This window comes from Ascidiella aspersa, chromosome 6 (genome assembly GCF_963924565.1).
Source record: "Ascidiella aspersa chromosome 6, kaAscAspe10.2, whole genome shotgun sequence".
NCBI lineage: Eukaryota > Metazoa > Chordata > Ascidiacea > Phlebobranchia > Ascidiidae > Ascidiella > Ascidiella aspersa.
In genome coordinates, this window is record NC_139452.1 from 23,523,195 (window position 1) to 23,538,399 (window position 15,205).

A 15,205-nucleotide genomic window follows, 5' to 3' on the forward strand; every position below is an offset into this window, starting at 1 on the left:
GAACCCCCATGTTATTCTGCAATTGTTCGTCCAACCCCAAATTTATGCTCAGAACTCGTTTTTTCCTCCTAGCAGATGAAACTAGGCATATTTAAATTATAAACTTGTATTTATATAGGGTAAATTGGCCAAACTTTCAATTTATAACGTTATGACACCTCGGCAAATAAAAGAGATTCGAATTTAGCTTGGAATAACAGCATTTATGTTTCAGAGGACGTTCTCACCGAACCCTTGAAACAGCTGCGTCAAACCCCAAGGGTTCGATCGAACCCTGGTTAAGAACCACTATACATTCAAAGATAAAACAAGTCGGTATTGTGACCAACTATGTAGGCCTTTTACCAATCACATATATTGTATTTGTCAAGCCTATATTGCCAGGATCTTAATTTCAACACAGATACCAAACAAATTTAACTGATTTGACGAACAAGCGATGTTCAGATATGTGCCGTCATATCTTTCCTGCTAACCACGGCATATAAAAGAACTAAACTCGTGCGAAACCTGGTGAAAGTAACGAACGCTTAAATAAAAGCTTTGTCCGTGGTATTTCTTCAAACACTGTACAATTCCTGGATATGAGTCAGGGTATTTCGTGTAGGCCATCACTCAATATGACAATGGGTAAGTAGGGAAAAACAATTCTTCTTTTAAATCGAAGTAAAAGTGATTGTTTTCTCGTGTAATAAGCTATACTTATTGATGTTGAAAATGAATAAAGAGTTATTCGAAACGTCCAAAATGATATTCCTCATTGGAAATTATCGCACTCAAGGGTAAATACCACCCTTTGCTATACAGACCTGATAAGTTCGCTAACTTTCACTCAATAAGCTGGACACAATAAAACCGTGTGTAGCATAAAACGTTGGGTCTTCTTTATAGACGTGTTATATTACACGACAGCAGTAACGAAACCAGCCCCCTTCTTAAAAAACACGTCATCCTAATATGGACGTCATCAATATACAATAGCATAGAAACGTAGCAAAAATTTTGCTAACTGTCTTAGTTTATTGAACTCTATACAATATAATTCTTTTGTTCATTTTTGATTTTCTAATGGCTTTTTCGGTTTCGCCTTTAGACCATTATTGGGTCATGCAAATGTTTTTCGTATGGTAGCGCAAACCACATCGTTTTACAAAAAATTCATTTTTAAAATTCATTTCTACATGGCAAGTCATATAAAAGTGAAGAACATCAAATACAAGTCTTTCAATAAAAAAAAATTGGTAAATACGTTCTATTTTAAAGCAGTATTTCAAAAACGAAACACATAAACAACTATAACATATTTTTACTTTATGAAAATTCTTTTCACATAACATATTTAGAGTTTTATTGTTTTTAGTTATAGTATGAACAAGAAACAAGCAGTGAACAAATGTTAAAAACGTAGCATATCAAGACAATTAACAACTATATTCGGATAAATAAAAATGGCAGGCATAACAAGAAGCTAGCGTTGATATTTAATATACGATCTATTTTTTTAATGAGTAACTTGTTTATCATTTTTTATACGATGAATTTTTAGTAAAAATGTTGTGCAATGAATTTTCAATATATACCGAGAGACATAACGATTTTAATCTAAAATGTGTGAAAGGTTGTTAAAATTTAACTCTAAAACCGTGGTCTGTTTTATGTTCATAGCCCTTGATGACAAAACGTAATCACCCCTGATTTACACATTGATAAGTTATGTGTAAAGTCAAGTAAAAATATAATTTTGCAATCCACATAAAGAAAAATAGTTTTTAAAAAAAGGAGTCGAACCGGAACTGAACCCATCAAAAATGCGAAACACTCAAGCATGTGGTCACAATGCACATTGTGACGCATCAAAATGTTGAGTGAAATTTATTAATACCGTTTTTTTCTTTTGATTTTTTTTGATTTTTTTTTTGCCTAGTGAAGTCTATTGAATAACGTACTATATAATTTACTAACTTGTTATCTTGCTTTTTTATTTCAAGGGGTAAATTAGATACGATAAAGATGCCCATGAGATTAAACATAGTTAGTAAGCCATGCAAACTTTAAACTAAACATTAAACAGTATTTTAGGCTTAGTTAAACTGACAATAATTTGATACAAGCAACAACAATATATATCGCGAAAGAGGAAACAAAACATTCGTTGACAAACGATGCAGTTTTTAGCGTTTTATAAGCAACTACCTCTTCACGATGTTTCAAACGATGGTTTACACTACTTTATGAATGTTATTTAAACTTTTGGTTCTTGGTTTAGTGTAAGAGGTTTTAATTAAACTCGGAACATAATAAACCGAATTTAGAATGAGTTTGTTCGAATCGGACCTCAACTGAAACTTTCAAATCTGCTCCGCACCGAGTTTTGCAAAATAGTCTTGAACCCGAACCGAACCTGAACAGGATAAGTCAAAAGGTTCGACTCCCTGGTCTTATTTTGCTCAGACGATTTTGTTTGTCCAAAGGCAAATAGAATTCCAGCTCACACGACTTCTGTCGCTTTGTTGTCTTGAGATTCAAACGAAATCGCGCCCTTGCTGATTTGCCCTTCATGATGGTTTGTGCAATTCATCCCCTGAATGTTATTTTCGTTGTCCGACCAATGTTTCGCGTTTTGGTCGCTGACGCTTTCTTCGTCTTCCGTCGAACCGCCGGCTTTCACCTTTTAAAATGGAAACAGTATTTCCGACAACTGTTGATGGCCGAGTTGGTACGACAAACTGTATCGAAATATCTTGAAAGCAATAGCATTGGTCCAAAACTCTAAAAACGCTACTCAGACTCCGTGAAACACCATCATAGACTTGAACGTTATATTGACTGGTATTAAAAATAAGACATAAGTTTATCGCGAAAGGTCATTATATTCCCAACCCAAGTGGATTATTTCTTTATGGCGGGTATATTTTATCAGTCTCGCTAAACAAGTTAGAAAAAAACTAAATCCAACACTGAGTTACTCGCCATGTTTTAATCCCTCTAATTGCTGTTTAGTCATTTGGAACTATTGTGAAATAACCTTGGATTCAAATAGGTCAGTTATGTGTAGTGTTGGCGGGCTCTATGAGCAATATACGCCCCAGGGTTGCTTAAACTTTTTGTTAAATAACAATTGATGAAAATTGTGTATTTTGCAAATGTAAAACATCGCGTGGAATTTTATGTTTGTTGCACGAAAACAAGGAGGTAATACTTCGGTAATACCTTGAAACCCCAGCTCTATCCGCGGCAGTTTGGTACTTGTTAAGTTTATCGCGGCTTTACAACGGTCTCCTCACCTTTGCCAGCGTCATAATGTCGCTTAGTATCAACAAAACCGGTAGGCATAACAAGAAGCTATATAGCGTTTACTAAATATACGATGCGCTATGTTTTAATTAGGAACTTCATCAATTTTTTTATACGACCAACTTTGTGATTAAGTTTTGTGCAATGAATTGTCTATATATAGAGAGAGGCATAGCAATAGCAATTTTAATTTAAAATGTGTGAAGGCTGTTAAACACTAACTTTAACACCGTGGTCCTTAACGTTTTAATGTTCATAGCCTTTCATAAAGTTATGTGTAAAGTCATGTCAAACTACTTATTTAAACTGCTGAAAGGGTTCACACTATATACTTTTTGCTTTCTGCGGTCCAATATAGCATCTCATAACAAATCTACCCCCATAAAATTGTCAAATGAGCCCTTTAAGGATAATTTTGCAAACCACTACTCACCTTTGTCAGCGTCACAATGTCGCTTTGTACGATGACCACGTGGCATCCGACCTCTGACCTCCTGTAGGCGAACCAAGCGAAAACGGAGAGAATGAAAAGCTCGATCGTCAAGATCCACGCATGAAGGACTGCAAAAGAACAATAGTGACTTTGTGACGTCACCTTATGATGTACGGCTGGGGACACGGGGTCATACCCCCCTTCCCCCACACACACAAAAAAAACAGTATTTTTTGACTATTTTTAATACGTAAATTCATTTTTTCCACGAATTCCTTTTATGATATGTCTTGCCTCATTAATATATTTATAGATATATATTTTTTTTTCAGTTTACGCCGATTGCGGTTAAAAAAAAACAAATTAAAAAAGAAAAAAAGCATAGGCTCACTAGGCCGCGAGTTTTAAACCGTTTAACGCATTGGTTTTGTGTTAACTGAAGGGTGCTAATTGGTCAAAATGGCGAACATGATGAACTTAATTGTCATGCACCATTGTACTAATTTCGTACGCTGTGTTTTATTGCCACACTCTATGAGTCTACTGTCCTGCAGCAGCACGACTTTTGCACGCGTTGTTATTTTGCTAGCGTCCCTAAGGCGCAGTAATTATTGGTTTGCGTTGGATTGGTGATTGTAATCTGCGCCTTATTTTTACCATGCGTGTTTTTCGTTTCTTTGTACAGCTCTACTTCGACGCCCATGATTAATAAATCTGCAAGGATTAGGCTACTTGCAAAATCGTGCAACGTTCCCTGTTATGACAACAACAAAAAAAACAGAGTACAACATTAACTTACCGAACGCCCTTTTCGGTTCGGGGTATGGGAATCCACATGAAAGCTTGTCGTATCGCTGAAGAACGCCAAGCGTAAAGCCCTGGATTGTGTTGCAGGCCACCACCAGCTGAATGCACAAGTACTTCCCTGATTGAAAGTAAGTAAGATACCGCTCACTATTTAAATTTATATGAACGTATATACTCATACATTTTTCTTAACATTTCATATGGTGACCGTTACTGTAAGTTAAGTTTGCAAGGCAGTTTTTGAGGCGACTCACCTATTTTGACTATAGGTGCGAACTGCTAATTGTTTGCTGTAGCTGCAGATGTATATATATATAGGCTATATTTTTGTGTTTGATAAATTTGATAAGTCGTTTGGGACAAACTATTTCACGGGTTTGCAAAATCGATATGTACTAGGATTTTAATGATCTACCAACACGTTGTATATATTTGACAAAACACAATACCATGTTTATCGGCAAAAAAGTTTTGCATCTATTAAATTTTATTTTTGTTTTTATACTTAATATTTGTAAGTTTCCCTTCCGTGCTCTTTTTAGCCGTTTAGAAAATATATTTATGTAGTTCAAAGTTACCAATTTAGACTCTAGGCAACGCAGTTTAGAAATACGCATGGTATGCATCAAAAAGTCGATCAATCATATCTGATAACCCTCAGCTCCATATGACGTTTTTCTTTGCATTAAGCATTGATGAGCGAGCGAAACACACTTACATCTGATGCGATATTGCTGCAACGCAACTCTGGACACCCTGGCCATCATAATGAAGCCGTACAAAGCAACGAAGCTGGAAATTCCGCCCAGGTAGCCTATAACATTGAGCACTGCCATCTGCGTAAACACACGATCAAGTGATAAGGGGCACATTTCACCGATTTGCGTTTAAAACCTGTGGTTCACTTTGTGTATGGATGGGTCTTATAGTTTAAACGACTCGATAATACCGCTATACCATCACTCAAGCGTCGTTTTAATTTCTTGTGGACTTTGTTGCTATTTACAGAAATATGAAGTAGATCCGACAGCGAATGAGTTGAATAATTCGAATTATATTTTAATTGCTTATATTTTGGCAATGGACGATGCAGCGTAAACAACAAACGTACATTAATCGCTTTATTTATCTCAAATAATTATTAGGTTTTTGTGATGCTAAAACCGATAGTAATTTCTTTGACCATGCTGAGTCAAAAAATATCCGTTGCTAAATTTAGTGTATGTCGTTATCCAAAGCTAAACTATGCTGTTGGGATGTCTGATATGTGATTTTTATGCCGATATCTATACCCGATATTTTGCACAAAAAGTATCGCGATAAGATCCGATATCAAATGACGTCATTAAAATGCTCAATCAAGCAACATAGATGGAATGCAAACGATTGAAGGCATTAAGGCCATTATTAACTTTAGTGTGATGCAGTTTGGTTTCTATTACAGGTTTTAACCTAATATTTTCTGATAAATTCACCCTTAGGTAGAATCACTGTGTTTGAATTGAAAACCATGGCTGAAAAACCGATACCACCCCAGTTTCGGATGAGTGCCGATACTACCACTCGCCATCGGATATCGGCACCGATCCGATATTATCGGACATCCCTACTTATAAGTGGTGACATACGCCGGATTCATTGTTAGCTTAAATCTAAGGTTTTCCTCACCCCCTTCGGTGTTCGTGTGTAGCCTTCAGTGGCGAGCAGCGTTTGAAGAAAGTACACCAGCGGATAAATGAATATCACTTGATAAATCACCGCCTGCAATTTGGTGATGCGAGATCTGAAGCATTGGGATACAACAACATTAATCATGGGTTACTCTAGAAAACAGGTTCTTGCCATTTTCTTTTTTCAAATTGCTACACCTCGGCCGAACTAAACAATTATCAATTTTAGACTTGCAAATAATCAAGGCATAATGAGCACTAAGGACTTAAACATTCATATTTAAATAAACAAACATATTGTTGCTGCCAGGCAATGTATTAATACAAATTGTTCGATTTCTTTATATGTGTCAACGTTCATTACATATTTAAGTAATCTTCATCAGGGCGTGATGAATTATTTAATGCATAAGTATTTCGCGGCTCAAATAAAGTTAAAAAACACCGGTGTCAAGCTAAACCGTTTGATTAGCTTAGGTGAACGCACTATTGTTCAAACTGTCTTTTTTATAAGCCGCGAATAACAAAAACATGCTTCGAATGCTTGTATGTATGTAAGCTTAAGCATTAACGAACGTGCATTGCATGCTAAGCTGCATGGCTGCAGCGCGATTTGAAGGTTGAAACAAAAACGCAGATCTAGCGTTATAGGTTTGGCTGTTTCACAAATCGGATATCAGACGAGATTAATCAAGGTATTTGAAAGAATGACAATAAAGCAAGTTGTGTGGTCTGTGAAGTACAGGCGTTTTGGGTTTGTGACAGTAGTACTGTAATAGTTTACAGACGTGTTTTTGTTTGTAGGAAAACACAGCAGTTCAAAAAATGTCGAAACTAATAGAAAGACAGTTTGTTTTGTAGCGTCAAAATAATACATATAGGCTACACCGATTGATGTCTAAACCTTACTTTATATGTTTTGATTTAATATTTCAACGCCAACGTAATACTGAAACCTTATAGTTGATTTTGTGACTCAGTCCGAAACGATGTTGCGTGAACATAGCTGGATATTGAGCATTTTGTCTGACTTCTGACCTTTTTAGATTATTGAAAAATATTTGATTCTGAGCCTGCTTTTGGCCACTTACACTGTCATGGTTTGATTCCTGCAACAGCACACGATACAGCAAAAGGGGAAGGGGTTTGGCGGAATGACCCCTTGACCCTGGAGCGCTTCCGCCATCTTCTCCTTGCCTCCGTACAGCTCGAGAACCTCCTGCGAGAATTTCTTTACACAGATGGCGAAGTAGCTGCGGGGGAAAAAAGTAGACAATTTAAAAGGGGTTTTTAAAAAAAGGAACACAATTTAAAAGTTATGTTTCAAGTTGTAGGTTATAAGCTACAGTAGGCTAACGCACTATTGTCGTTTATTCGTTTCAAAATATTTGGCATTTACAGGTATGTCGTACGTTGACAAAACGATTATAATTTCATTTTTTTGTTGATCAATTAGCGGTAAAGTTTACAAAAATTTATATAATATATAGTTGCATAGGGTCGAAAAGTTCTTTGGGGAGAGATCTACTTTTGTGCAGGATATTTTTTAAAACTTTTATTTAAACCAATAGTTCTTTTCTAACGTTTTCTTTAAAAAAACAGTAAGATAAAAAATTAAAAAAATGTTTCGTTTTGTTAAACAATCAAGAGGGTTCAGGCTTTGTTTGAAATAGTAGGCAAATACATCTTACCATTTTCATAACTTTACAAGGTAAAGTAAATGCATGTGTTTGTGAAGGTATTCAAAAAAGAAAAACGAAAGTCGTCACATTTGTTGCGCTTTAAATTTACAAATGCTATCTGGATTTAAATAAGACCCAATCTTAAAAGTTGTACTTACAAGCTTGATGCAAATGAAATGACCCCGGAACTTCCCGGCATAAAGAGACCCACGACATTCAACATTCCAAGGACCTGTGTAAGATCAAATAAATTAGGTTATAGTACCAAGACGGTGTGTGGAATTATCGGTCATAAAAAATATCGGCAACGAACAATAGGTTTCAATGCCTTCCATCAAAATGACTAGCCGTATGAGATTTAATATGTTTCAATGAATCCTACAAAGATCATTAAATATTTTTAAGCTTATGGAAACAAATTTAAGCAATAATTTGTTAATCAGCAGGACCGTGTACCGATTGCGAAACGTCAACTTCAACAAACGGATTAACGTGTTTAGCTTATTTTGGCGTTAAACCAAAAAAATAATTTTCGTACAGGATAGCAGCTCAGAATCCAGGCGTAGTAGCTCTTCCTTCTCCAAGGCATCGGTTGCTTTAAGATGAAGAACATCTCGTCCGCAAAGATGACCGCCATTATTCCGAGTAAGATCGGAGGAACGCACATCGCAACGATAACAGGCGTGTCGGCATCTGAATCAAGGCGCAGAAATTGACACAAGAACAAAGTGTGTATTATAAAAAATATATAGGCCTATCCGGATAATTAGTGAACGAGGTCCAAACATATCGGGTCGTTGCCCATATCAGATGTCAAGTGCCGGGCGGGCATTAGGCCATGCCCCTCCCCTAAACTATACTTTTGAATAACTGTTCTTATTAAAATAAAATAAAAACATTCTCGCTTCGCTCGAACTTCTACTCATTTTCATTACGCCTTTGCAAATCCGCAAATTTACTCAGCCCAAAGACGCCATGCATACTGTAGCTTGTTACACCATGAGAACTCGCAAAATCTATAAAGTGAATTTTGTTAAATTAACTACACAGTAAATGCTGATATTTGAAGCAATATGCTAATCTTGGAGCAATATGCTAATATTTTTCATCTGCCTGATAAGGCGTCGCATCAGACCCTTTTAAAGTGAAAGATTTTCCAATTTAAATGATATAAACGCATTATTTTGTTGGATTCAGGCGCAATTTGCCAACCCGGTCGCTCGTGAACAAACCTTTTTAAGATATTTTATCACGTCACTTCATGACGTGACCTGTGACGTCATCTCTAAGAGAATAATATGATAACCCCCCCAAAATAATCCTGTATCCGCCCCTGTCAAGTGGAAGTATCGGTACTTCTTATATCGTCCGATATAAGGGTGGTATCGGGGCCGATTCAAATTTGATTTTGAAATGGCAAAAAAATTAAAAAGAGCCGGTATTATTATCGAATTAAATACAAAGTCTCGTACACTTTGAGTCCATGTGTACATATTCAGCAACCAGAATTGCTATCTTAGAGAAAATCTCAGAAATCTTACTGGCAAACGCAAATGTCAAAAGGATTAACTAAATCGGAGCTTTTCATGCAAGCAAGCCAATGCTACAGACAAAATTAGCCTGCGGTGATATTTGATCAACTTTCTTATGCTGTGGCCGTCGATTAATCGACAAAGCTTTCTGAGACAAATTAGAAAGAATCAATCAGAGCACCTTTGAGGTGATGCATCCTGTTTATTACTTTCAATTGAATTGACGTGTGAAAATGACAAAACAAGCAATTATACGAATTGTTGAAAGTTTTTTTTATATAAATTTTCATGTAAAATGTTTTGAATTGTGACCACAAAGTCAAAATGTTGTCGAATCCACACGTTAGGTCAAAATTTGTAAAATGCGCAAAAAGCATTTACAAAAGTAAATATATATACATAGACAGCTTTCAGAAATTGTCGCATTAGATTAAACTGGGACTTCGTTTTTAATAACTGACTTGTTCGACCCGTATATAGCCAGTAAAACATTACAAACGTGTGGTCGACAACGAATATTTTAGGTCAAAATTTTTAGTTTTGTAGGTCAAAAAATAATCGTCCCATTGATGATTAAAATAAGGTTCAAGCTGATTTTGTGTGCGTTTACTCTTCTAAATATTGCATTACACAATCTCTATTGCTACCCAATCGTACTTGAAAGTCTTTTCAGCAGTTCTGGTGCGGTGGGACTGATCCTTCCTGCACAAGTCCAACGAGTTACCATCACCGAGTTTTCACTCTGAAGCGACGCGTTCTCTGCAACGACCGCCATGTAATAGCTCCCAATTATTTTCTACTCGTAACGTGAACAACCTGTGTCACAAACCAAATTGTATTTATTCCTGCTATGAATAAGCACAACTTTGGTAAGAAACAGTGGTGAAACAAAACCGGAACAGTTCCGGTCAAATATGTTTGCAGGTAGACCGTATTGCTAAAAAAATGTTCTGTTTTATCAGGCTATGTACTTTTTAACCGGCAGCTATCTTCTTCAATGTGTTTAAACTAGGATTTCACTTGTTTATATCTGAATTACATCGAACGAACCACAATTTTTCCAGATGTTTTAAGACGTCCCGCTATGACGTAACTTTGTGACGTCATCTTCTAAAATTTCCATACTTTTCGGTAAGAACAATTTTCATCGTTCTGGCAAAAAATGATTTAACTTTCACCACTGGTAAGAATATTGGCGCAAAGCAACAGTTGTGCCAGAAAACAACCGGTATCTAATTAGCAAGCGGCATAACGCGAAAAGCTTAATCTGTCACAACATCATCCAAAACGGAATATCAACTTTGCGTTGGCGTCTCGTTATATAGGCTTATCCGAAGTGGGATGAGCTGTTGTTTTCGATTGAACAACTATTGAATTGCCAGATTTCAAGAAATATAAAAAACAGGCTTTAATAAAATCGAACGATTCGTGGGATACTTTAACGTCATTTTTCTTAACACAGTAAACATCCAGCCGTGGCGAAAACTGGGGATCAAACGCTTAACGATGTCGTAACCAACAAATTTTTATGACTCGGTTAAGATAATTTGCCAGCAAGCAACTGGAAAACTGCCTTTTTAGTACCGTTAATCAACTGCGAATCCGTGCTTTTCCGGAAACGAGCAAGTAATTATTAGGCGATTTTCGAAATTCAATTTTTTGACGCATTGTGGTTTAAAACTCGTGCGAATAATTTTACGAACTCCAATCGTTGAGGACTTTTACTATTGACCTTTGAAACCGTTTGTCTTTTTGATTTTACGAACATTACTAGCAATTGTTTCAGGTATTGTTAAAAAATAACTAAAACATGGGGCGGCATATAGTGGATATTTCTACGTATTGTTGGTGAATGGATTGTAAAACATCCCTATGAGTGGATTGCTGAATATTCACCTTATTGAAGTTATGTAAATGGGTGAAATACAGACTGTTGAGTCGGGCCTGGACACAAGACGCGACGAAATCGACCATTAAACAGGACTTATAAAAACTGAAGGATTTTAAGGGTACTTCAAAGTCATTTTTTTAACACAGTCAAACTCCAGTGGTGCCGAAAACTGGGGATCAAATGCTTAACGATGTCGTAATTAACAAATTTTTACGGCTCGGTTCCGCTAATTTGCAAACCAGAAACTGGAAAACTGCTTTATTGTTTTTAACTAACTGAGAAGACGTGCTTTTCCGGAAGAGAGCAAGTGATTATTAGGCGATTTTCGAAATTCAATTTTTTGACGCATTGTGGTTTAAAACTCGTGCGAATAGTTTTACCAACTCCGGTCGTTAGGGACTTTTACGATTGACCTTTGAAACCATTTGTCATCATTTCGATTTTACGACCATTACGAGCCATGATTGGTAAAACTTACAAGATTGATAAAACAACCGAAATATGGAACGGGCATGTTGAATGTTGGTACTAAATATAGAAAAAAACGCATAGTTGCCTCTTCTTAAATTAGCCTTCTCGTTTCGGGCAATGGACAAATTAAAAACGCGGTTTTCAGGAAACAATAGTTCCTTTAAAAAAAGAACGATATACCTTCCAACCTTCCGAAACGAAAAAAAGAATCCACTATATTTAAGCGAGTTTTCACTATATTCTACAGTACAATTAATCGAAATATTACATTTGGCTACGTACAGTAGTCTCGATTTATTCTTAAATATTATTACCTAATTTCAACCCTAACAAATCAATTTAAAGTCATTATTAGCTCATTATAACTCTGCCCCTATACATACGCTATTTAACCATTTAAAACCGAACATAAACCGTTCAAAAGCAATACTTAATTTTCTCTCCTAATAGTTGTTCTCGGGCAACCACCAAAGGTCATCTACCGATTAAAAGCAAGTCCTTCTGCAATTTTATATTCGCGCCATTGTTAGACGGTTTTAGCGCCTGAAGGCATCCGCAGAGAAATTGACGTAAACCTTGTGTTTTCGTGAGACTCCATTCCGAGGTCGAACCAGCGGACAACGACCTCGTTTCGAGTGGAAACATGTTGATTTCGAAGCTGTGTCGAAAAAACACTGATTCATAGTTTTTCTAGGCTTGTTCCGCCAACATCAAGGTCACAACCCGAGAGGTTTAAACAACAAATCCTTGACGATTTGTTGCTACACAACAGCGCGGCAAACTTTGGTAGCTGATAAGCAATCACGGAACAGCTGAAACCGTAAAACATGCGATTCTCCTGCTAACATGTTAACGCCACAGCACGCGTTTAAAACCGATTGTTTTCTGTGTTTTTGCAATGCCGGCTATCAAATGTAAAAAACTGTAATTCAGAATACGCTTTCGAGTTATTATTTATTACGTTTTTAAATCCTATTTGTTCCGTTCAACTTAGCTATCTTTCTGTCCTACAAAATATCATAATAACTGTAGTAATAGTAATTTAGGCGACACTGGCTTTATGTTGAGCGTGCTAATCTTAAAAGATAAACTTTTGTCGCTGATACGACGTCAATAAAACCTGTTTAAAGGCTACTGTTTTAGTTGTTACCTGAATTTTAGTCAACCTCCGTATATAAGTTATACCATTGGTATTACAACAGCATGGATTTGATACAGAAGTATATCATTTTATACATTTGCGTTCACGCAAAAAAAACTTTTCCAAATATTCATAATATGTTGTATCTATATGTATACTTAATTTTTAACGTATCTCTACGATTTGCCTTATGGAGTCATTTGACATTAACTATACACACGTTTTGTTGTTATTTAGCACTGGCGTTTTAACAAGGGCTGTAGAGTTGGAGTCGAACTCGGAAATCGGTAGCCTACTCCAGATTGAAATGAAACAACCCGAGTCCCAATCCGACGTGCGCATAAGCAGTACCAACTTTTGAAACTGGTAAGGCCACAATCTCTAGATTGTAAAGGTTGTCGGAGGGCATATTTTCAGGGCCTAGCCCTATAGTGTTTATTTTATTTTAGTTCATATTCATTTTAATTAAGGTGTTGGTTGGTTGTTATAAATCGAATTATTTAACAGGGTTACTTTTTTTTTCAAAAAGAGACTTCAACAAATCTCTGGTGTGTGGTTTGCCTAGTGAAGTGATTTATTTTTATTTACGTAAGTTTGACAAAGACTATATGCAAATTTAATTTTAGAACTATTTTGCGTCCACGATTCACGATATAAAAATGTTGACTTTATATTTAATTTAATTTTAGGCGCCTTAAAACAAAAATTGCCTTCCCAGAGACAGTGACAAATAGGCACTTTCCGCCTAAAACATTACTTTCGTGAAAACTTTCGAAAATAAAAGTTGTTTTCCTTTTGAGCCAATCTGGCGACATTGTTCAGGAACGTCATATAAATGAAGCTTCTAGCAATGCTTCCTTGCGTTCTGCGACGGGTGAAACTTTAGTACATGGCCCTGCCTCTTCATTATATTACTCCTACAATAAATTCAAATTGTTCGAAAAATATATTTGATAAATAGACTTTTGTAGATAATGCGTACGGCCATACTATTAAGTAAATGTTTTAACGCCTATGGTATACTAAGCGCAGCAGACGTCTAGTCGATTCGCGAGCTCAACAAAGCAAGCCACTGTAACCGAATTCTGTTTTTCTACCGCTAGATAGGAGTGGATTTTCTACCGCTAGATAGGAGTGGATAGCTACAGAGAGCTAAAACGATAACGTCACAATATTTTAGGTTTTTTTGTCCCCCAATCGAAGGTACCTAGGGGTACAGACTCATAAACCTCTTATGCACACCTACATAGCACTCTACGTTTTGTCTGATTTTTTTTTTCGATCAAGCTTCGGACAAAAATCGGTCTGAAACATTTAACGGCAAAAACAAGATATGTCCCGAAAATAAATTTTCGGCCCATATAATTGAATGCAAAGTACGCTTTGCTCAGCTCAGCGCATCTGTAATGTAAACGGGCCTTTAAAGAACATTTACTTTTGTGCAAATGTCCTTTACGATTTTTCGATTTGCGCCTTCGTTCTACTGTATCATATATGGAGTATACGAATACGCCACCCTTCATGTTATCCATGGTAGAAGACAAGAATAACATCCCTCAAGTATACGTGTATTGTATTCAAAGAGGTGTTTCCATGAACGAGAGGTGTTCGCCACTCCCTAAGCGGCTTTAATTTGTGGGCTGGGAAAAGTTTAAGAGCATTATTGTTGGCATGTTAACTCGTCGAACAAGCATTTCTCCTTACCTTACCAGGACACAAGTCCGTCGTAATCGGTCGGATTTGACCTTGCTTTGGTTAGCTTTCAGTTCGATGCGTGGCCACAACAACAGCCAAAGCACACACTGATACCCTGGAAATCGAGTTTAGCAAGAATAAAAAATTAGAATAACATCATCGTCGGAATATAACCAAAATACCTTTAACAGTCGAAATATGGTACAAATTTAAATAAGACTTAAACCTATCAGTATAAAACATCTGATCGGCCAGAATAAGGTCAAAATAACATTTTTCAACTACAAAGATCTCCCCTAACTTATCAGTGACTCCACAAACGATTTTACATTTCGGTTCAAAATCAGCGAATCATCCAATACCAATTCCGTATATGCAGGCCATTAAATAGATCTTGCGCTGGGTTTAGCACTTATTTTGTCGTAGTTATTATTGCGTATATGATATATCAGGTTGTTTATATTAGTACTACTAATATTACGGCAGATTTTGGACAAAACAAATGTCAAAAAACTGAAAACTTTCTCTCGAATGCCTAGCCGATGCCAGACCGACGGCCCCCGATCGTCCCAATACCCTCTCCCTGTGG

At 36.5% G+C, this 15,205-nt stretch overlaps 1 protein-coding gene across 1 annotated transcript; it reads right to left on the bottom strand.

The window, feature by feature from the left end:
- Positions 1-2,488: 2,488 nt before the first annotated feature.
- LOC146140882 (organic solute transporter subunit alpha-like) lies at positions 2,489-10,201 on the bottom strand. The gene is made up of 9 exons (XM_083392735.1): positions 10,076-10,201; positions 8,425-8,579; positions 8,045-8,118; positions 7,296-7,457; positions 6,203-6,317; positions 5,253-5,370; positions 4,527-4,652; positions 3,728-3,855; positions 2,489-2,668 (listed from the first exon to the last, which is right to left on the bottom strand). Exons 1-9 carry the CDS (start codon positions 10,191-10,193, stop codon positions 2,489-2,491), a joined length of 1,176 nt encoding a protein of 391 aa, XP_083248861.1. The 5' UTR covers positions 10,194-10,201.
- Positions 10,202-15,205: the final 5,004 nt, after the last annotated feature.

Coding starts and splice junctions, on each gene's coding strand:
- LOC146140882 (XM_083392735.1), bottom strand. CDS start 10,193: ATGGCGGTCGTTGCAGAGAACGCGTCGCTTCAGAGTGAAAACTCGGTG. Junction 4,653..5,252: donor GCAGCAATATCGCATCAGAT/GTAAGTGTGTTT, acceptor ACTTTCAATCAG/GGAAGTACTTGTGCATTCAG. Junction 2,669..3,727: donor ACATTGTGACGCTGACAAAG/GTGAGTAGTGGT, acceptor CCATTTTAAAAG/GTGAAAGCCGGCGGTTCGAC.